This window comes from Rhinolophus sinicus, linkage group LG02 (assembly GCF_036562045.2).
Source record: "Rhinolophus sinicus isolate RSC01 linkage group LG02, ASM3656204v1, whole genome shotgun sequence".
NCBI classification, from domain to species: Eukaryota; Metazoa; Chordata; class Mammalia; order Chiroptera; family Rhinolophidae; genus Rhinolophus; species Rhinolophus sinicus.
In genome coordinates this window covers 184,861,730-184,885,341 of record NC_133752.1, presented here as the reverse complement: position 1 = coordinate 184,885,341, position 23,612 = coordinate 184,861,730, and the positions used below count along the sequence as shown (strand labels likewise).

The window sequence follows — 23,612 nt, the reverse complement described above, 5'->3', positions numbered from 1 at the left end:
TATTTTGAATAATTTTAGAGTTACAGAAAAGCTGCAAACATAGCAGAAAGGGTTCCCATATACTCTCCACCCAGTTTCCCCTAATGTAAACAGTTTACATAACCGTAGAACACTTGTCAATCCTAAGAAATTAGTGTTGGCACATTACTATTAACTAAACAATAGACTATGTGGATTTCATCTGTTTTCCCACTAACGTCCGCTTCTGCTTAGGCTATCACCTTGCATTTAGCCTGCTGACTTAACAAGAAATGGACTGAGGTGGGAAGAAAACTTAGGAAGAGGCAGAATGGTAAGCAGCGTGGAGAAGCAAGCCTGAGGGAGGCACAAGAAGCTGATGTCACATTTCCCTGGGGAAGAGACTCACCGGGCCGGTCATCTGGCAGGTGGCATGCTCATGACACCCACCATTGAGGCCGTCTGCACAGGGGTCTATCTCTATGCAGCTGCGGCCATCCCCCTTGTAGCCCTTTGGGCAGCTGCAGGAGACCTTTGTGCCTTTCTGGGAGCACTTGGCGACCTTCGCACAGCCCCCGTTGTTCTGTTTGCAGAAATCCACAACTGCAAGAGCAGGGGAGAGAGGGCTCAATGAGACACCATCTGTGTAACTGGGGCTTCAGATTAGGGGTTATGAGTCACAGGACCAGCGGGGCTGTGGGAATATATGGGTCCCCACATGTTGGTGCCTTCTGTCCCCATGCCCCGTGGTCTCTGGGCTAGCCTTTGCAAACATTATCCTATGGCTAACACCCTCATAGACCATGCCTGATGGCATCTGTCCACCTCTGCCCCCTTTGGCACACACATCCAGGCTCCATTTTGTTAGTACTTTTCTGAATAAGTTTGGGTTTTTAATGTTAGGACGGTTATGTGTGTAGAGTTAGTGCACTATTGAGCACCTGTGAGAGAGACATTGTACCCCCATCCTACAGATGAACAAACTGAAACTCAGAGAGCTTCACTGACCTGATGAAGGCAAAACAGCTGAACGTGGTGGGGCTGGGATTTAAACCCAGGATGGTTTGATTCCAAAGCCCGTGCTTTCCTGACTGTGTTGTGCTATCTCTAAGGACCTTTGTTTTTCACAATTCCCCAAATTTCAATTCCCCAATAATAGATTAGCTCTAGCCTCAGGAATAGCTGGAAAGCCATCTGATTTCTCTTGCCGGACTTTTTGCCTGGAGTTGTTGTAGCCACCTGAAACTGAGAGAATGGACGTGAAGACAGAAGGCCTCACCCTAAGGATGGCAGGATAGAAAGACAGAACTTGGGTCTTTGCTGCCGTCGTTAAGCACTGACTCACTTCTGGACTGTCTTGTAGCAGATTACAAAAACAGCAGGGATGGCAAGATCTCATTTTTTTTTTTTTTTTTTATGCTTCATTTTTTTTTTTTTTTAAGATCTCAGTTTTATAAAGAAAGTTCATATCTCTATATGAATATTTATTCATGAAAAAAGAATGTACTTGTGGCCAAGACTGGTAGCTTTGCCCTAATACCTATTGTCTCCTTTATTTACAGAATATATATTCAGCTGGGCTCATGGTTGCCCAACCAAAGACTATATTTCCAGGCTCTCTTGCAGCTAGGTGTCACCTATGATTTGGGTCCAGCCAATGCGATGGGGACAGACAGGATTTTAGCAACTATTAGTTGTGTTCTTAAAGAGAGGGAGGTTTACCTCCTTCCTTTCCATCTCTATCCTGTTGCCTGGGATGTGCTTATGGTGGTGGCCATCTTGGGCCAGGCAAGTCAGTGATGGCAGAGCTACAAGATATTAGGCGTCTGGGCTCCCAGATAACCATTCAGAGTGCTACCCTATATTAACCCTGCATGCCTTCATCCAAACTGTTCTATGAGATAAAAATTAACATCTAAATACAGTGGTACCTCGGTTTTCGAACGTAATCCATTCTGGAAGACCATTCGAGTTCTGAAACATTCGAAAACTGAGGCACGGTTTCCCCATAGAAAATAATGCAAAATGGATTAATCCATTCCGGACCTTTAAAATCAACCCCTAAAACTGCAAATTTAGCATGAATTTTGCTATATAATGATACCATAGATCCATAAAATTTACGGCATTCATAAACCGAAATGTTCATCAATGGAGACGTTTGAAAACCGAGGTACTGCTGTATTTGCCTTGTGTATGCCACTGTTCGTTTGGGTTGCTGTGTGGGTGAACTGATAACTACTAAGGACAGACTTTGCAAAGCTCAGAGTGGTTCTCACTGAGTGGTGAAAATTTGAGTAGGTTTAACTGTTATTTTTTAAATACTGTAGTGTATGTTCTGAACTTTTTGAAATAAGACTGGATTAATCATAGACTTAGAAAAACACTATAAAATAAAGTACATTGCAGTTTGCAAAGCAATTTTGAAACCATGGCTTGGGAGGTAGGTAGGTCACATGTGAGCAAACCCATTAAGGAAACTGAGTCACAGAGAGTGTAGGTATTGCCATGTGGCCCAGGCAGGACGTAGAGGGCCAGGATGGAGCCCAGGCACTCTGACTGAGTCCCGCTCTGCTCCTGTACCACCTTGCTATTTTACATATGCACGAAGGGGACCCACCTGTGCACGTTATTCCATCTCCTTCATAATTCAGGTTACACTCACACGTGTTGTTCTCCTTACAGGTGGCATGAGCAGAACACGAAGGTGTGCACACTGGGGGCAGGACTGCAAAGAAAAAGGTCACCATTCATCCTGCATCGTGGTGAGAAGAGTTGAGATCCGCTTAAAGCATCTTCTCAAGACTCTCTGGCCTGCTACTGTGTTTCAAAAGTGTCCCCTCACAGTGGGAGGCGGATGGGTGGATTTACTAAGGTCCTTCCTAGCCTGGAGATTCTGAGATTCCGGATTTATTCCTTCATATTAAGACATTATTTCTGCAATGTTAATCAGATTAAAATGCAAATATGTTAACTTTAGGAGCAACCAATTAAAACTTTATACTGCAAAATTTGCTAGCAGAGATGAATTTGGCAGATTAGCGCTCTGGCCCTAAGGACATGGGGTTCCAGACAGAGATGGTTAAATTGGAGGAGAAATTCCACAGCCTTCTGAGGGCACCATTAAGCTTGGGAGAAGTCTGGAGCTTTGGTGACTGGATGGGGCTGCAGCATCAACAGGCAGCCCAAAGCCATGGGGCGGTCAGACGTTAGGGAAGGAGAAGGCACCGCAGTTAAGGGTGCTGTTGGGATTCTGGAACTTCAGGTTGCCAAAGCCCACAGGAAGATCTTAGTCATGCCCTTCTGCCCCCAGAGAGGATGAAATGACAGTGATTCACAGTGGATAATTCAAACTTCACATCTCAGGGCTTTTGCCAGAACACAGGGCTTTGGGAACGAGGGAGGCCTCAGAATACTGACTGCTCTGTAAGGATCAAGATTATGGCCATGATGATAGTATCCTTTTAAGTGCCCACATACACTGCGCACTTCAAAACATGATCTCCGACCCTCAGAACAACGCTCCCCTTGCAAAGCGTGCCACACGCACTTCTTTTTTAAAGGATGAGCGTGTGAAGGCTCAGAGTGGGTGGGTTATCGAAGGCCACGCATCTAGTGAGCAGCAGAATCAGGGGCCAGATCCTGGGCTCCAAGACTGGGCGTTTACTATGAGACCACTATGCCTCTGTGTCTGTACACGTGTGGGAACATCGTGTACACCATCGCCTGTACATGATGCTGAGGGAGGGACCATTCCTGTCTGATCCTGTATTCTTTGCCTGAGGCGGCACCTTCCATGATAGCACAGGACTGCATGCTGGTGTCAAGGGTTTGAATTAAATCTTTCCCTTTAGTTTTTCTTCAAGTTGCCCAAACTTCTGGTGCCTGGGGCCACATATCCAAGTCATCTTTTCTACATGGAAAAGGGAAAGCTGTTGTGTTATCTTTTTTCTTTTTCTTAGGTATTGCTCAGATGCCCACCCTCTCAGGTGGACGCTCTCAGTAGGGTCCACTGCAGCGTGGTGCTACTGGCGGCTCACCAACCCCTCACATGACAGACCTTCCTGAGTGTCGCAGAAGCGGCCCGTCCATCCTGCTTCACAGAGGCACTGCCCGGAGCCTGTGCTCCCCTCGTCACACTGTCCATGGTCGGAGCAGCCACAGGCTGTAAACCAACAAATTGGAGTGTGATCAGTAATCAGTGATCAGGGATTGAAATCCAATCAACCAGCTCATTGACCACCTGTTGGCCATATTGTCAGTGTGGGAGGCACACTACTTATGCCATAGTCATTCATTCATTCATTCATTCATTCATGCATTCATTCATTCAAACATTCAAACATTCAAAAACTACCTTATTCAATGGCTGTCATGGAGCAGACACTACTAGACGATGAGATTACCATGGAAAACATGAGAGATAAGGTCCCTGTTTTCATGGATCTTGGAGTAACTGGCCATTGACCATGTAATTATAAATATGGTGTGTCATAAACTTGGAAATAGAAAATGGGATGGTGTATGTAACAAAATAGTATTGTGATGTCTATTTTAGGGCAAGCCACTGGCCTATGGGACATGAACTTAAATGGATTTTATGTGGCTCTCCTATTGGAGAAATCTACTTAACAGTAAACTCTTAAAGATACGTACCGCTCCTTCCACTTCTCGCCACCTCCAGCACTAATACCCTAGCCCAAGGCAGTACCAGCTATCACCTAGATTGTTGCAGTAGCTTCCCCTGCTGGTGGCCCTGCTTCTGCTCTTGTTCTCCTGCAGGATATTCTCCACGGGGCAGCGGAAGTGATCTTTCTACTCTGCTCATGACACTCCTCCATTCACAATCCTCTTCGGTCCACCCATCACACTTAGAACAGATGCCAAAGATCTTTCTCTGGCTGAGAAGTTCCTACGTGATCTGGCCTCTGGCAACCTTCAGATTTCATTTCCTTCCTCTCCCCCTCTTCTTTGCCCACTCTGCTCAGCCACCTGGCCTCTTTGCTGTTTGTTGCATGCTAAGCCCACTCCTGCCTCAGGGCTTTTGCATGTGCTCATTTCTCTTCCACAGTTCCCTTTACCTGCTTCATTTTCTTTATACCTTTTGTATTTACTCTTTTTAAAAAGGTTTTTATTAAAATATAGATAAAATACAATATTATATTAGTTTCAGGTGTACATCATAGATATTCAACAGTACCATCTGGCACTATACAGAGTTATTACCCCATTACTGATTATATTCCCTTGCTAAAGAACTGGTCACCATGGTAAGTGCAGCAACCATCTGACACTGTACCATGTTATCACAATGCTACTGACTATATCTCCTATACTGTATATTACAGCCCCAAGAATTATTTGTTTTATACCTGGAACTTTGAACCTCTTATTTTTCTTTATCTCCCCCCCCTTTTAATTTTTCAATTAGAGTTGACATTCAATATTATTTTATATTAGTTTTAGGTGTATAGCATAGTAGTTAGACATTTATATAATTTAGGAATTGATCTCCCTGACTAGTACCCACCTGGCACTATATATAGTTATTACCATATTATTGACTATATTTTCTACACTTTACATCCCAATGACAAACTACCAATTTGTATTTCTTAATCTCTTCACCTTTTTCACCTTGCCCTAACCCCCTCCCATCTATCACCCTGATAGATCTACTACCCATCTGACACTATACCTAGTTATTACAATATTATTGACTATATTCCTTATGCTATACCCTACATCCCATGACTACTGTGTAACAACCAATTTGTACTTCTTAATCCCGTCCCCCTTTCACTTGCCCCCAAACCCCCTCCCATCTGGCAGCCATCAAAATGTTCTCTGTATCTATGAGTTTCTGTTTCATTTGTTTGTTTATTTTGTTCTTTAGATTCCACTTATAAGTGAAATCATATGCCATTCATCTTTTGCTGTCTGACTTACTATACTCAGCACAATACCCTCTAGGTCCATCCATGTTGTTGCAGATGGCAAGATTTCCTTCTTTGTTACAGCTGAGTAATATTCCATTGTGTCGTTTGTACCACCTCTTCTTTATCCCTTCATCCATCGAGGGACACCCAGGTTGCCTTCACCTCTTGGCTATTGATAAATAATGCTGCAATGAGCATATGGATGAGAACGTCCCCTTGAAGTAGCATTTTAGGTTTCTTTGGATAAATACCCAGAAGAGGGATTGCTATGTCCCTCTTTGTCTCTTGTTGTAGTCTTTGTTTTAAAGTCTATTTTGTCTGGTATAAGTATTGCTACCCCAGCTTTGTTTGTTTCCATTTTCATGAATATCTTTTTCCATCCCTTTACTTTCAGTCTGTATGTGTCATTTGATCTGACTTGAGTCTCTTGGAGGCAGCATATATAAGGGTCTTGTTTTCTTATCCATTCAGCCCCCCTATCTTTTGATTGGAGCATTTAATCCATTTACATGGAAAGTAATTGTTGAGGTATGTAGTTATTGCCATTTTATTATATATATATATATATATATATATATATATATATATATATAATAAAAAATATATAAATAAAATATTTTATATATATATTATATATATGTGTGTGTATGTATATATATATATATATTTTTTTTTTTTTTTTTTTTTTTTTCTTTCTTTTTGTTTCATCTTAAATCCTTCTAAGATTCCTTGTAATACTAGTTTGGTGGTGATGAACTCCTTTAGCTTTTTCTTGGCTGAGAAGCTCTTTATCTGTCCTGTGATTTTAAATGATAGCCTTGCTCCTTGATGGGTAGAGCACCCTTGGTTGTAGTCCTTGCTTTTCATCATGTTGAATATTTTGTGCCAGTCCCTTCAGGCCTGCAAAGTTACTGTTGAGAAATCAGCTGACAATCTTATGGGAGCTCCCTTATAAGTTATTAGTAGCTTTTCTCTTGCTGCTTTTAGGATTCTCTTTTTGTCTTTAAACTTTGGCATTTTAATTATAGTATGTCTTGTTATTGGCTTCTTTGGGTTCATCTTATTGGGGACTCTGTGCACTTCCTGGTTTTGTATATCTATTTACTTCACCAGGTTAGGGAAGTTTTCCATCATTATTTCTTCAAATAGGTTTTCAATTCCTTGCACTCTCTTCTCCTTCTGGTACCCCTATAATGTGAATGTTGGTATGCTTGATGTTGTCCCAGAGGCCTCTTAAACTCTCTTCCCTTTTTCAGATTCTTTTTTTCTTTTTGCTGTTCTGATTGGGTTGCTGCCTTATCTTCTAAATTACTGACTCAATTCTCTGCTTCATGTAATCTACTGTTGATTTCCTGTAATGTATTCTTCATTTCTGTTCTTGTATTCTTTATTTCTGACTGGCTCTTTTTTATGTTTTCTATCTCCATTTTTATGTTTCCTATCTCTTTGTTGAAGTTCTCCCTGAGATCACTGAGCATCCTTATAACCAGTGTTTTGAACTCTGCGTCTGGTAGATTGCATGTCTCCATTTTGTTTAGTTCTTCTTCTCGAGCTTTGTTCTGTTCTTTTATTTGGGACGTGTTTCTCTGTATCCCCATTTTGGCTGCTTCCCTGTGTGTGTTCCTATGTACTAGGTTGGGCTACTCTGTGTCCGTCTTAGTACAGTGGCCCTTGTGTAGCAGGTGCTGTGGGGCCCAGTGGTGCAGTCTTCCTTGTCATCTGAGCTGGGTGCTCTAGGCATGTCCCGTGTGTGGGTTGTGTGTGCCCTCCTCTTGTAGATGAGCCTTGGTTGCTATTTGCACATCAATTGGAGGGATTGTCCCTCAGGCTCATGGTTGTGAGGACTGACCATGACAAAGGTGGAGGAGCTGTGGTGCAAGGGCTGACCCTACAGAGCAGTATCTGCCTCAGCAGGGCTCTGGTGCCTGCCCAGTCTGCCCCTTGGTTGTGTCATCTTTGGAGGCAACTGAATGATGCTCCAACTTGTTTTGAAGCTGGCTGCTGGGGGCGCCAGCCGCAGGGCCACCTGGAGTGGACCCACTGCAGGTCAAGTTTGATTGCAGCTTGTGCCCCACCTGGGGCCACCCAGCAGGAACCACAAAGCAATCTGCAGATGCCTGCCACCTGAGCCATGCTTGGAAGAGGCCAAGCCATAAACTAAGGCCAGCTGCTGCTAGTGCTAGGCTTAGGGCTGCTCAGCCAGAGGTAGAGGACATGCTGAGCCAGAGGCTTCTTGTCTGGCTTTGACAAACCATTGAGAGACCTTAGGAAAGTCTGCAGCATTAGCCAAGGCTGGCGGTTTATATGAAAAAGCCACTGGAAGCCGCTTGGGTGTGCCCGAAAGTCGGGCAGGGTGTGGTCTCAGAATCAACTGGGCGTGGCGAATGAACGGCATTAGCCAGCTTGTTGGAGACTCAGACATGGTGGCCGCCTGCGTCTGCCTACAGGGAGGGGGAAGGCTCAGCAAAGAAACAATGGCTTCCGACAGCCCCTCCGTTTGGGAGAAAGCTGCCCCTTCGGCCTTCGGCCTGGAGTCAGACAACTCAGTTCACCCCAGTATGTCCCCATCGCCTCTCCACCTGCTGCCCCATTGTTGGAGCTCAGCCAGTGATTCCGTCGGTAAGTCCGTGCGCAGTCCTTTTAAGAGGAGCATCTGGGACTCCAGCTGCCCTCTGTCTCACTCAGTCACAATCTCCACTGGTTTTCACAACCAGAAATTATCGCGACTTCTCTCCCTGACACTGGGGAGGAGCTGTAACTCCTCACTTTTCCGGGGGGCGCTCCACAGCTGACATATCCCTCCTGATTTTTGATGGTCACACGAGGGTGTGAGTCCAGCCCGTTCCGCGTCTCTGCCCCTCCTACCAGTGTCGATGTGGCCTCTTCTGAATGTTCTTAGTTGTAGCGCTTTGGTTTAGCAAGATTTTAGGTGATTCTCAATGATGGTTGTTTTGTTGTTTAGTTGTAATTTTGATGTGGTCATGAGAGAAGGTAAGCCCAGCATTTACCTCCTGCGCCATCTTGACCGGAACTCAGAAACATATATAGTCTTGAAACCTTAAATTTTGGCAAAGAACCTTTTATAACTACTTTGTTACTGCAGTTTTTATCTATTTCCACCCTTTGAATATACGAATACAGTCCTTGAGAAGTGGGATTTTGCCTCCTCCCCACACCACTGTATCCTTACAACTTAGAACAATTCCTGGCTTTGAGCAAGTCACTTAGCCCCTTTGTGCCTCCTTTTCTCACCTGCTAAGTGGAAGTAATAACAGTACCTCCCTTAAAAGGGTTGCTGTGAGGATTAAATGGTAAAACATACCTGTTTGGCACATAGTAGGCACTCCGTAAACGTTAGCTATAGATATTTGTAAGGACTCAGTAGTACATGTTGGTTGAATAATTGAATGAATGGATGTTGTTCAGGCACAGCTTGCCTTGGTGGCTACGTGAGTTTCAATTTTTAGAGATGAAGCTCTTTTAGTAGATGGAAACTGGGAATACATTCTAGGAGGGGAAGCATGTAAGGGCAGGCAGATAGGAGGTGGGTGGCTGGAGAGAGGGGAAGATGGATGCTTCCAGGTCAGGAGGATGTGTAGATGAGGATGGGGAGTACACAGTTGAACAGGCTATAGCACAGGGGAGTGGGTACCACATACGCTGACAATCAGGCCCGAATCTCCCTGGCCAGCACAGCTCACACGCCGTCCCGTTGAAGCCGGTGTTGCATTTGCACTCTCCCGTGGCCCAGTACTGATCGAGGCATACCCCCCGGTTATTACACGGAGCATCTGGTCCTCCAGGGCAGGCTGGAAGAAATGAAACAGCAGGGACTCAACAGTCTCCCCAGCATTTGTAAATGTGCTGCTAACCCATGGTTAGCTGTGGGCTCTGACCTCCATTAGCCCAGAGGGAATGTGGCCCTGGGGACACACCTACATAGTGTCATGATGTTTAGGGCAAGTCACTGGCTTATGGGACATGAACTTAAATGTATCTGATAAGATTCTACCTTGGCAGGGTGATATGCTGAACCGTGCATTGTATTTGGGGGCCGGGAGACCTGTCTCTGAGTCACTCTGGCCTGAATAATGAACTTGCTCTTAGCTCTAAGTGATGATGATGATGATGATGATCATGATGATGATGATGATGATGATGATATACTGCCCACTTGACCTATACAACCTTGTGACATGAAGGTCAAATGAGGTACTATAACAGAACATTTTGAAAATATAAAGCACTGAACAAATATAAGAGATGGCGCTGATTTTTGTGAATGGTCCACACTTTAGTGATGAAGCGTGGACTCCCAGCCCAGAATTTTCTAACTGGACCAGAACAAATGGAGTATGCATGGTAATTAAAACCATGGCTTCTAGAGACACAGTGTGGGACTGTGGGCTGCCTTCTTATCCTCTGTGGGAGTCCCAGGTGCTCCTGTGCCTCCATTTTCTCATCTGTAAAATGGGATAACAATGTAATTTACTTCTTAGGGATTGTTCTGAGGTGTAACTGTATTGATATATATGGGACATAGCACTCAATTAGTGTGGTTACTTAAAACAACGCATGGCAAATGGGAAGTGCCATGGCATTTGTCATGTTTCTGTTGTTGATGTATTGTTGGCTAGTAGTTGTATCTAGACACAGGGGTTTCAGGATGGGCCGAAATGCCCTTTGGCATGGAGCCCTTTCCTGGTGAGGTAAGTAAGGGAGGGCGATGTTATATATCCTATAGCAGAGTTTATTTTTCAGGCAGTAACGGCTCACAAATATCATATTAGTATAGAGCCCTGCCAAAGTAGAATTCTATTAGATACATTTAAATTCACATGATTATCAGCATCATGGACTAGAGTAAAAATGGAAATATGGTGTTTCTAGCACCATGGGAAATGTGCTAAGCAAAAAAAGCATGATACACAGTTGTAAGACCCTTAACTGTAAAAAACCCAAAATGTGACAAAAGAAAAAAGTAGGAGGAAGGCTACACAACTCTTCGGAATGATGGCTTTTGCATCTTTTCTTAGCGGAGTCACTAGGAGCGATGCACCCCCGCCCCTGCAACCCATGCACTTTATAATTTCAGTACTTTCCAAACTTGCAAATGCTGCGGAGTGACTGTACAATCCTTTTGGAATGTCCGGGGGGTAAGAGGCGCCCTCACCCTGACAGTCTCTCCCGAAATAGCCCTTGCAGCACCTGGGTAGCTGTATCACCAGGGCGCACTGCTGCCGGCAGCCTTCCAGGTTCCTCTTGAGGGACAGGTTGTACAGACACCTCTGCTTCACACCCTAAAGGAAGAAAGAGAACCATCCCTCGCCTTCCACCTCCGGGACTTGGGCTTTAGTCTGCTCCCAGTGGATTATCTGGGTACTGCCCAAATCGAAAATGGCCTTTTACAGGGAACTCTTTTCTTGGGGGTGTAGATAGGTAAATCAATGGGGGAGGGTGCGGAGCTAGACTTCCCCAGTTTTAAGAGGAAGGATTTTCCCCGACTCTTAGAGTGTTTGCAGAAGGTGTGATTGCTTCGGGGGGGAGTGGAGGAGAGGTAGCTTTCTATCATGGGAGGGATAGCAAGGCCCCCAAATCATCAGTAGGGAGGGTATAAGTTACATTTTGTTTTGTAGGAGTGTTTTTATTAGAGGTTTTACTTGGAATAAGTAATAAAACCAATATTTAACGAGCACTTACTATGTGCCAGGCTCTGTATCCACATTTTAAAAATTACTTTTCCTAATATCAGAATTGTTATTAGCTCAGTTTTACAGGGCAAAAAACATAGAGTATGTTGTTGGCCGAAAACAAGCCACTGGAATTTGACCTTATATCTGTGGACTCCAAATTTCATTGGCTTAACCATTACTCTTACATTGCTTTCTGGGATTTCCTGCTAGCCTTGCTCCTCGCTAGCTGTGTGGCCTTGGGCTGATTGCTTACCCTCTCTGAGACTCAATTTTTTCATAAGTAGAGGTGAAAATAGCCTCATCTGAGTGTTCTAATGAAGAACAGGGATAATGTATACCTAAAGGGTCTAGCACAGAATCAGGGACATGCACAACAGCCAACAAAATGCAGCTATTATTTTTATCATTATAATTATTTTTGAAGTCCCTTCTAGGTCTATAATCCCATGAGTTTTCTAGACAGTTCCAAGAAGACAGGTAGTGGGTTGACAGGTTGCCTGGGTTAAGAATGTTCATCTCCCATTGGCCTGGTTGTTGAAAGAATGACATAAATTACAGATATCCAACACACCCATGGATGCACACACAGTCACACATGCACATACCTCACAGAAAATTGGTATCTGATAATGAAACAAACCTAGTTCTCTCTAAACATTATCATAGCATTAATAATTACCTTTGGTTTTGTCCACCGTGGGCAGCTGGGAGTATAGCTACAGCTCCCGCATTCCCCCTAGTATTCAAGAAAAAGAAACACTTAAAAATCAAGAATATTGGGAAATAGGAGGAAATGCCCCTGGTTTACACCCTAATGAGCTAAGAACTTAATTAATTTTGATTAAGATTCCGGCTATGCTCAAGAATATGAAAGCAGACACACTGAAACTTCGCCATGGAGAATTCTGCAGGTCTGTCTTGGACCTCAGCTCCTTGGTTTAGTTCTTTGAGGGGAAAAGCTCGCTGTTATGCAGAGGTGGATGGACCAGGGCTGTGTCACGTAGGTGTATAGCGTAGCAGCCGTGGGAAATGTGGGTGCAGCTGTCAGTTCCATTATAAACCAGCTGCGATACCTTTGGCCAGTCACACTCTTTGATCCTGAGTTTTCTGATATATAAAACAGGGATAATAATTCTTTCTGCTGTTTGATCTTCAGGGGATTGGTGTGGGAAAGTGACTAACTGGAAAAATATGTGTGAATATACTTTGGAAGTTAAGAAGGCCACACGCTCTACAGCCAAAAGGAAAACTGGGTTTTCATCTCCTACTTTGGTATCCTAATAATTTGGGATATTTATTGAATGCTTACAAGTTGCCAGGTTGTTGCCAAACTTAACTGGTGACAGACTTTGCCATGTAAGTCCCTTCACCTCTTTGAGGCTCAATTTCCAAATCTACACAATAGGGTTGATAATCACTACTTCTATTATTGGATTATTACAGGGGTAAGATGAGCATTGAGCCAAAACTCAATAAATGGTACTGGCTGGATGAATGAGTGTGAAATATGAAAATGCTGCATACGGTGCAGGGCTCAGGACATACTCATAAATTCCTCCAGTGTTATTAGTGAGTAAATAAATGAAGGTGTGGGTAGCATATGATGCTAGATTGAACCATATGAAATTGCCATTTTTGTATGGCACATGTGGTAATTTCATAGGGTTTAATCTGGCGGGAGCTCAAAAAATGTTTGTTGAATGAATGAGTGACTGATCGAACAGATGGGTGGGCTTGAAAATGACTGGCAGACTAGCTGGCACATGGTTGGTACCCAACAATGGTTTCCTTAATGGTGAGGGAATGAATGGATTGGGTGGGTGGGTGGGAAAATGATAATGTGCAAGGCCTGTGCAGGGCCAGCTTGATGCTTATTGATTCTGAATCTGAAGAACACTGATCTCTTGGATGCCAGGCTCACTGAGGACCAGCCATCAGTAGTTTCACAGCAGGGTCCATGCTGGATCATGAGAGATGTTCTTTGGCCCAAGGTTCTCCTACCATAGTAAGAGGAGTGCTTTTAGGACTGACCGAGACGTTGAATGTGGCAAAAGTGTCACAGCGGCCCCCCAGGGTGGGATCAATCAGTAGACAGTCAATGCCATAGGCCACACCCAGGTCAAATAAGAGCTCTCGCTGCACAATTCTGCATGTTTGGTCATTCAGGAAGAGCTCGCCCTGTTGGGGGAGGGGAGGGGAGAAAGAGAGAGAGAGAGAGAGAGAGAGAGAGAGAGAGAGAGAAAGTCAACAATCTTTCTCAGACTGCTCTTCTTCCTTTTCTAGGCCATATGTAATCAGCACTGCAAGACTCAGAAAGAACTGATATATACCCACATATAGATACATATCTGAATCACTCAGCAGGTATTATGTGCTAAGTCCGGTTCTACATGCTTTACCTGTGCAAATTCTTTTAATCCTTAAAACAACCCTAGGATGTAGCCACTATTGCTAGTATTCCCATTTACAGATGAGGAAACTGAGGCAATGAGAGGTTAAATAACACCCAAGTTCACGCAGCGAATGGTGCAGGCATTCATACCCAGGAATTCAGCCCCTGAGCCCACACGCTTGTCCACCCTGCAACACTGCCTGTACCAAAGTAGACACAGTAGCAGTGTGACAGGGTGGGTGGAGCAGGGATGACCTGTCTGTGGTTCAGGATAAACTTTGTTGATGTGACCCCTCCATGTGCAGTAACCCAGGTTTCTTATCTAGTGCCAGCAAAGTGCCTGACACAACTTTCTTTCCAGGATATACAAGAAGTGGGCTTCAACTTTGTAATGATCACAATAACTTCTTTTTCCCATGTACTAGGCATTGTCAAAATTGGGCTTCGGGTACATTGTTTCCTTGAATGCTTGCAACAATCTAACACTCTCTTCCCTAAGGTCCCCCCAGCTAGTAAGTTGATGGATACATTTCCCCTACTCCCTCCCAGTGAGCAAAATACTTTTAGGAAGTTCTGTGAGAAGAAAAACAGGATAAATCTCAGCCTCTGTTGATGAGACAGACAGTGGGAAGAGATGGGAAACTCTGGTTAAATCTCTCCCCTTCCACTTACGTACTGTGTGACTGTGGGCAAGTCAGTGAACTTCTCTGATGTTGAATTTTCTTCATCAGGTAAATGGGATGAATGATTCCATTGCATAGGGTTGTTATAAAGATCAAACTAAATAATACATTGCAAAGTGCTCTGAAAGCTGTATTAGCACACGGAACAAGCATTGGGCATTCTTAGTATGTTTGTTTGATAGGTGTCCAGTTTGGTCTATGGAGATATTACAGCTGATCTCAACAGTGTTAAGTACATTGGGATAATTTTCCAGAATTTGGAATGTGAAGATGCTAACATCCCTCATATTGATTTATAAATTCAATGGCATTCCAATTCAAACACCAAAGGGATTCTGTCTGGTCAGAAGATGGAAACAGGATATTGTATAGGACTTCTCAGGAGGCTCCTTGAATCAGATCATCTGGGAGCTGCATTCCTTTTTCTCTTCATCTTTCCTACCACCTGTAGAGTGGACAAAGTGGCTGGAGCCCCAGCAGCCATGTTGGACCTCAAGGTGACTTTGAAGCTGGAAACTTGTGCTACAGAACAGAAAGACAGAAGGAGCTCCCGCATTGAGCCATCATACTAACTCTGGATTGGCCACTTCCAGACTTCTTTTACAAGAGAGATAGACCCTTATATATTTAAGCCACTGTCATTTTGGGTTTTCCATTATATATAGGATATAGGAGGTAGCTACTATTATTCTTTCATACCCATTCATCATATGGAATTACAGGAAGGTAAAATTGCTCAGGAACTAGCCAGAGCAGGTGAAAAAAATCACAAACTTTTTCTCTGCTGGCTGATCTAGGACGGTTGAGCCCAGAGCTGGCTCTCTCTGATTGCCAAGAGACAGCTGGAGAGGACGTCACAGTGGGGCTGGGGAGAAAGGGAAAGGGATGACAGTGGCCTTGCATGTTCCAGGGAAGTGTCTCACACTGGAAAATAAATGCTAAATAAGTAAATAAATAAATAAATAATAAATACTAAAAGCTGCTCTCCACAAGTGGAAGGGATGTGGGGCTCCTTGACACTGCTTCCAGGGCTTGGGCTGGCCAGGATTTATAAGCTTTTTCATATCCACTTACTTACTCTTAGGGGGACTACACCGCACGGCAATGAGAGAAAAGAGCTTGCTGTTAATGAAGGGAAAAAAAAAGAGTATCTCCTTGAAAGGGCAATGGTTAGAGAACGCTGATAATGTGTTCTCACCTCCCACCAGGGTGGCAATACTCACGATGTCACTGCCAGCCCCACACTTCACACTCAGCTCTGAACCTTGCAGGGTCTTCCAGGGAGCAGATCTGGGGAGATCCACCGCTAAAATCTGTAGGAGCGAGGATGCCACATTAATACCCCAAATTTGGGCTGAAGAAGGGCCCAAAGGAACTTTGCCAACAAACCAAATTCAGACGCAAATGTTTTCCAAGTGTTCTAATTATTCCAGCTTCAAAATGACAGTAGATATCACCAAAAGGAATAATAATCACGGGCCCTCTAGGAGGTTGGAAATTCTTTCTGTAGGAAAAGTGTCCATCAGCGGGACTATGTTCAGTCACCCTTCCATCCCCCGTCTGTGCTTGGGAGTCCGTGGAAGATGCTCTCTTGGTGTGTGAAGCCAATGGCAGGATGAGTGGGTTAGGCAAGTAGCACAGGGCACTGTTATGGGTTGAATTATGTCCCCCCAAAAAAGTTTTATTGGAGTCCTGACTCCCATTACTTCAGAACGTGACCTTACTTAGAAATAAGGTCAGTGCAGCTGTAATTAGTTAAGATGAGGTCGTACTGGAGTCGAGTGGCCTCTCACCCAATAAGACTGCTGTCCTTGTAAGAAAAAGAGAGGAGAGGAGAATGCCGTGTGAAGACACAGGGACACACAGGGACAAGACAGCCATGTGACAAAGAGGCAGAAATGGGTGGGATGCGGCTACAAGCCAAGAGATGCCAAGGGTTTCTGGCCACCACCAGGAACTAGGAGAGAAACATGGAACAGATGTCCCCTCAGAGCCTCGAGAAGGGACACCTTGTCAGCACCTTGATTTCAGATGTTCAGCCCCCAGAACGCTGAGCGAAGATATTTCTGTCACTTCAAGCTGCCCAGTTTGTGGTCATTTGTGACAGGAAATTACCTAGGAAGCTCATGCAGGTCTCATGAATTAACCAAAGTTAGGACATTTGGCATTCTTGGATTGGACAGACTCACTCCTGGAGAGAAAGATGGGTCCTCGCTGAGGACTCAGAGTGACAGAGTTTTTAGCAAGAGCTGCCAGGCTCCCACAAGGTCTCAATTCCCTGAGCACAGGAGCTTGCTTAAGTAGCTTGATTAGTTATTCAACTAATCGCAGCTGATGAATCAGTTCTTTGCCTAGAAATGTTAGAATTGGGAGAGAGAGAGCCCATCTGGAGAAAGTTGGGAACTGTGGTCCGCAGCCATTTTGCCATGTGAACGATAGAAGAGAAAAGTCTCGTCTATTGTACCAGAGAGGAACGCGGCTCTTGGGTATTGGTTCAAGTTAGAAAAAAACAAAACCATGCAGGTGGGAGAAACAGAACCAGTGGGATACTGCAGGGGCCAATTAATGAGGGCCAGTCAGAGGAGGACATGGTGGGACGGGGTGCTCAGGCCTCTGTGGAGGTGGAGACACACCGACCGACCGGCTGCTTCTGGGCTGGGTCTCCCTGGGTCTCCGCTGCAGCCACATGTGCACGAAACAAAATACCTTGGCATCTCGGATCACATGGAACTTCAAATACTTCTTCAGCTTTTCCTTGTTGTCTTGTTTGAAAAGGAAATCCTGTTGTTCAGCGGGTAGGGCTTGCAGGGCTTGGTCGGTGGGCCAGAAGAGAGTGACAGGAGTGTGGATGGGATCAGCGATGACACTCAGCAAGCCGGCATCCTGAAACACAGGGAGGTGGGCAGCCATGAGGCTGAGTGTCGGTCTGGGGTGGGGGTGGGGCATGGTTCCCTCTGTGCCTGCCCCATGACACAGCCAGAAACAAGGGGACCATCACACTCCAGCCATTTGCTCCCTCTGTTGTCCAAGAAAACTTAGAAAAGCAAAACAGAGAGTCAAATTCTGGGCTTTGTTAATAAGAAAATAAACTTTAACGAGTACCTTTTTTTGTTGTAGTCACTACTCCTGCCCAGATATTTTAATTTGTGGAAGACCCGTTCAGTCCTTTTCCCATATTTTATTTTAAAAAAGTGAAATCTATCCAATATTGAGAAACTTCTGTTGGTTTATAAGCTTTCTATTAATAGATAACAGGAATGACCAGATGAATGGGGAGGGATCATTTTGAGAGCCTTCTGTAAGCTGGGTGCATGATATATATTTTTTCTTCCTCATTTTTTTGTAACCCTCTGAAGTAGGCTTCATCATTTCCTTTCATGGAGCCCCAAAGAGGTGTCCTAATTTGCTATAAAAGTCTGTGTTCAACCAGACCTAATGCCCAGGTGTGGCAGTGACTAATATAATAAAGTTTTGGGAGTGGGTGGGTGAACAAAGATTACTTGTCTGTAACATTCCTGGAGGTTCTCATTTTTGAACACCTTGAAATCTCCATTTCGAAAAAGCTCCCCAGACAGCTGGAGCCCCAGCCATTTTGGAAATTGTGGGTTCATAGACTGTGCTATGGGGGGTCCACCCAGGACTTGTTGGGGCAGGAGGAGGAGAGCCCTGCACCTCCCTGATTCTCGTCTGCAATCTTTGTTTGAACATGAAGATTCTCTACTCAGTTCTTGGGAACAGTCTCTGAAGTCGGAACGATAAGGTTTTAAATGTCATTTCTACCTGCCTCCCCGGCATAGATTCCCCAACTCTCCACCTCAGCCTCCCTCTGCATTGCTATAGTGCAGGTGACAATTCCTGATCTGAAGCACCTAGTTCAGGGACGAGCACGTCCTAATTCCTTTCCCTTGCTTTAGCCGCACATACTTATGTTTCTAACTTGGCCAATGTACACTACATAGCTGAACAAACCATACTACAGTTTGGGAATGGAGAGGCAGAGAATGACTTTGTTCTCTAGGAAATTAGGACTTCCCCACACAGATCCCACAATAGCTGTCTAGTGCCCAAAACAAAACAAAACAAAACAACAAAAAAACCCAAACCAAAACAATAGCAAAACCCCAAAAAGCACACAAAAAAACCTTCCCCAAACCTTAGGCAGGTTATCCCCTGAGGTAATTTTTCTCCTAGGTTTTTTACCTGGATTAAGTTGCTGAATTTGATGTAGCCATGGTTTACTGCCACTGTCGTAAGATTTTGCTGCAAAGATAATAAGAATGGGAATGATACCTTTCCTCATACAGTTCACAAAGTACTTTAACAAACGCGCAACAGAATAACATACGATAACATGGCAGGTACTATAGATGGACTCATTGGCACCCTTTCCAGCTCTCTTGTTCCCATGCATTTCTGTATTACAGAAGCTGGAAGGCTACGCACTACATTTTCCCAGAGTGCCTTGTAGCTAGATCCCCATAGTGATATAGGATCTACCAAGGAGAAGTGCTTGTGCAAGACACTGGTGGAAAGAAACAATAGGAGGTGGCAGTCGGTGCTGGCAGGAAAATCAGGTCTTCTGACAAGCACAATGGTGGAGGCATCTGGTGTCCACAGTCCTGTGTCCTAGGTGGTGAGGATGGAGACAGCGGCACTGGCAGAGCTGGTACAGTTGGAATAGCCCCGTGGGGAAGTCAGGGGTCTTCCCTCTGTAGGGTCCCTGGGCTGCTATGCTCTTAGTTGTCCAGCAGCTGAATTAGGTTCTCTGGCTTTCCAAGAGATTTGGGGATGTTACTATCTTAAGAAATTACTTTTTATTTAAGAACGGTATAGTGGATTCTGTTGTCTACAACGAAGAACCCTGGCCAATATGAATAAACTACAATAAAAGTTAAAATGGTCTTTTCTGTCAATTAAGAAGGAGTTTTACTCCAGCTTTAGTTTTAGTGACCCCTCCTCCCATCTATCTTTGTAATTTTTCCATCTTCCAAATCTATGCAAGACCTCCTGCCCTTGTGGACACTAAAGAAAAACCGATAAAAACGTCTATTTATTTAACATAGACTTGCTTATGTCTTACCAAGAATAATATTTACTAGGCTTTTAATAGTAGCTTGAGATTAAAGCAGCAAAATTAAAATGTCTCAAAATGGTGACTCAAAATAAAAGTTGAGGTAAGAATACATTATTGGTATTATCAGTCACTCTGTGCTGAGAGTTAGACAGTGAGTTCACCCACCAGAATCCTTCCAGAGGCATCTTTAGGGGTGATAAGCAAGTTTTGGGGAGACAGCACTTTGTCTATGATGTGGATGACTCCATTGGTACTGACGATATCACTGGATATGATCTTAGCTTTATTATTTATATACACCGTGTCCTGAAATCAACCAAAAAAAAAAAAATGAGCACAAATAGAAACAGACACAAAATTGCTTCTTTAGAATGCTCACCAACATGTTCGATTGTCATGAAAGTGAATGGTTTAAGTAGAGCTGTGGCAAAATCTGAAGATCCAAGTCTAGCATGTTTTTTTATTATGATTATAAAAAGGAAACAGACAAACACAAGTTTCACCTGGAGAAGTTAATAACAAGTAATCAACCAAAACAGTCATTTCACTCTGATTCTCAAACACAAAATAACAAGCAGATCAAAATTAGCCTACCGTTCACATGTGTCCTTTATATTACCAACCTCCTGTCTGCCCCCACCACACACGTTTCCCTTTTGCAATGAATTCTGTAGCCATCATTTCTTTCTATGTCGTGGGGAGGGAGGGAACCAGGATGGTCAAGTGGCTTTGACCAAAAGATCTCATCCCTCTCCAGCTTCTCACCAATGCTGCCAAAAGCAGTTCTGCTGACCACCTGATTCCTCTGAGTTTGAATTCAGGCTTTACTATTTACTTATTGGGTGACCTTGGACAAGTTACTTAATCTCTCTGAGCTCAGTTTCCTAATTTGTAAATTGAAGAAAATAATAGTATCTAGATTATGGTATTATTTTGCAGATTAAATGAGTATGTATCAAACATTTAATACCTGGTATACACTCAACATGTATTGCTCAACATGTATTAGTTGTTGTTATTATTATTATTATTACTGGTATTACTCTAAGTAAGAGGAGAAGAAAGAAGGCCCAAGGAAAATGGGCCCCTTCCTGAAGTGGCCTCTTTTACCTGAGAGACGGAGATGACAATTGACTCCCCTTGGACAGAAGTAGCATTTGGGGTCAACTTCAGGTTTTCCAGGAGCAGCTGGTGGCAGGCGATCACATGATACCGAAGCACCTGGGGCATGAGGCCCTGTTTGTCCCAGTCTTTAATCTGTAATAGACGACCAGAGGGTTCCCGCTAGAGCCAGGAGCCTTTTGCTCCCCCCTCGCCCTTTTGCTGTCCTTTACTCCATGTGCTGAGCCATATTTCTCTCCCCACCCGGACCTTGGCAAGTAGGAGTCAGGATTTCAGGTTAGAGTGTGTTTCAGGCAAGAGGGAGAAGGTAGCCCTAATTCCTTTCCTGCTTCCATTGTAGAATCTCAGCATGGAAGGGAACTTGGAGTTCCTTTGGTCCAGCATTTCACAACACATGTGGCAAAGACCTCAAGTCCTGTGAGATGTTGCTTGAAAAAAGAGTTTTCTTGAGAAAAATTCTGGGAAAGACTGCGTTTGTTTTCCCCTCTAGGAAAAGTACCTAGGCCAGATTTAAACCTTTAGTATAGAAAAAGATCGCAATGCTTCTCCATTTGTAAATCAAAATTCAAACAATATTAACCATAAAGTCAGTGTAATAAAAAGCCCACATGCTTCTCATTGATTTATGAAAGCTCCTTTGAGGCTTTATGAAAAAGACTATCAAGCATCAAATTCTTTCAAAAATTATTTTTGTGTCCCTGCTTTGCTAATGTCTAAAATATATGCACAGAGAGGCAGTGTATGCGGTGGTTCAGAACACAGGCTCTGGGGTCATGTTTGAGTCTTTGCACCACCATTTGCTAGTCACATGACCTTGAGAAAGTTACTTCTCTCAGTGTTCTTGACTGTAAAATGGGGATAATAATAGCACTTAGCTCACAGGTTTGTCATGAAGACTAAATGATCTAATATCGACCAGACACTAGAAACAGTATGTGGCATGCTCAATAAGTGTTTGCTACATTATTACATATTAATGGGCAACCGAGCATGAAGAGTCCCAGTGAATGTAAGAACAGTAAAGGCACTGATAAGTCCTGCAAGAAATGAACCTATTTAAATCCCTTTAATCCAGCATGCCATTTTTTTTTGGTGGAGGGGGTCTATGGGAGGTTTGGATCATTTAAGAATTGTTGATCTTTTCCAACCTCCTACTCTATTCGGGAATGTCCTTTAGGGGGTTTCTGGCCAGCGGTTACCCCAAATCCACTTGAATGTTTCCCCTGATAGGGGTCCCTATGATGAGAGGCAGCCCTTTCCATTGTTGGTCAGCTCCAGCTGATCCTTAATCTCCTGCCCAGAAATGTCTCTACGGTTGGCTCCAGGGTGACACCCAAAGCCAGTGTTCCATTCCCAGACCTCTTCCACCCGCCTAAGCTTCGTGCTTACCCGGGGTTCCTCATCGAAGGCTGAGGATATAGGTGCAAAAACAGTGAAGGGGCCTGGACCAACCAGGTCTTGTACAGAATGCTCCTGTGGGAAGGAAGGTGGGGGCCACATAGTTAACGTAAATACAGGTAGGGGCTCAAACAAACAGCAGAGAGAGTAGATGGTGGCAGAGGGGAGTGAACACTGGATGCGGGGATCTGTTCTTTAATTAGTTTTATATTCAAATTCATCAGGTTCTTTGTCATTGAAACAATGTTTATGTTTATGTGGTTATAAAGATAACATATGCTTATTGTGTTGAGAGTTGAAAATATAGTATAAAGAAGAAAATAACTACCCATATCCATCACTGAGAAGTAATCCCTGTTATTTTCAGGTATTTACATGTGTCGCTTCCACATGTAAATATTCATTGGGATAATAATACAAATGTAAGGAATAAGAAGATTCACTTCACTGTTCTAATTATCTTCTCGCCAACGCTAAGATCCTATGGTTACTTATATTTTCTTCTAGATTTTATTCCTCTAGATTTTTATTTTTTATTCTTCAATATATCTGGAACTTATTCAGATGTTTGATGTGCAGAAAGATCTAACATAATGTTTTCACCCAAAGAGTAAACCAATTGCCCCAGTAATGCTTCTTTTCTGCCCTGGTATGATGGCAGTTTTTTCATACACTCGCCTTTATGTGTAGAATGGGCCAGTGTGACATTTTTTCAGGCATTCGTGCTGCCCACTTGAGACCCGAGAGGTTTACAAATGACCAATGAAGAACCTATCCCAGGTCCCCAGACGTTCTTCTACCCTCACCTACATCAGAGGCTACAGGATTACCCTGTATGTGGCTTGAGACCCACCTCTTATAGCGAGACAGATATACTTATTCTTACCAGCAACTGGAAGAAATACTGAGAAGTTTTGGGATCCTTGGGAAGCTCCTAGAATCAAAGAACAGGGCAGGCTCACTTAATATGTATTATACGAATATGAATATGAATTATATATAAGAACAACATAGGGTGATCTCAGGACAGTTGCCCTAAGAAAAGAGCATTTACCATCGTTTCAACTGGAAATCTGTCACAGTGCACCTTTTTCAAGCCCAATCGATAGGCTTACAACTGATGTGTAGGGTGGTTATGTGGACATACTGGGAGTTCCAAAACCTTTCTGGATAAACCATCTGATTTATCAAAGAAAGGGTCAGTCATTTCCAGGAGCATCTGAGCTTAAGAGTATTTTTAAAAGTTCCAGTATTTTAAAACATGAGTTAATAGGTTTACGGCACACTTAGTTTCTTTTTTATTAACAAAACTATTGGATCAGCCAGAATGCTCTATTCCCTCTTTACACCAAA

At 43.7% G+C, this 23,612-nt stretch overlaps 1 protein-coding gene across 2 annotated transcripts in view; it reads right to left on the bottom strand.

Moving 5' to 3' along the window:
• The window catches only part of STAB2 (stabilin 2), a 130,796-nt gene that overhangs the window by 15,577 nt on the left and 91,607 nt on the right, over positions 1-23,612 (bottom strand). For both annotated transcript variants that reach the window (XM_074326224.1, XM_074326225.1), the window contains 14 exons: positions 23,146-23,193; positions 22,251-22,334; positions 20,850-20,996; positions 19,905-20,045; positions 18,866-18,925; positions 17,372-17,548; positions 15,889-15,978; positions 13,622-13,768; positions 12,270-12,326; positions 11,071-11,197; positions 9,557-9,706; positions 4,019-4,123; positions 2,579-2,686; positions 368-561 (listed from right to left, as the gene is read on the bottom strand). In XM_074326224.1, coding sequence (XP_074182325.1) covers positions 368-561; positions 2,579-2,686; positions 4,019-4,123; positions 9,557-9,706; positions 11,071-11,197; positions 12,270-12,326; positions 13,622-13,768; positions 15,889-15,978; positions 17,372-17,548; positions 18,866-18,925; positions 19,905-20,045; positions 20,850-20,996; positions 22,251-22,334; positions 23,146-23,193 — 1,635 coding nt within the window. The remainder of the gene's footprint in view (positions 1-367; positions 562-2,578; positions 2,687-4,018; positions 4,124-9,556; positions 9,707-11,070; positions 11,198-12,269; positions 12,327-13,621; positions 13,769-15,888; positions 15,979-17,371; positions 17,549-18,865; positions 18,926-19,904; positions 20,046-20,849; positions 20,997-22,250; positions 22,335-23,145; positions 23,194-23,612) is intronic.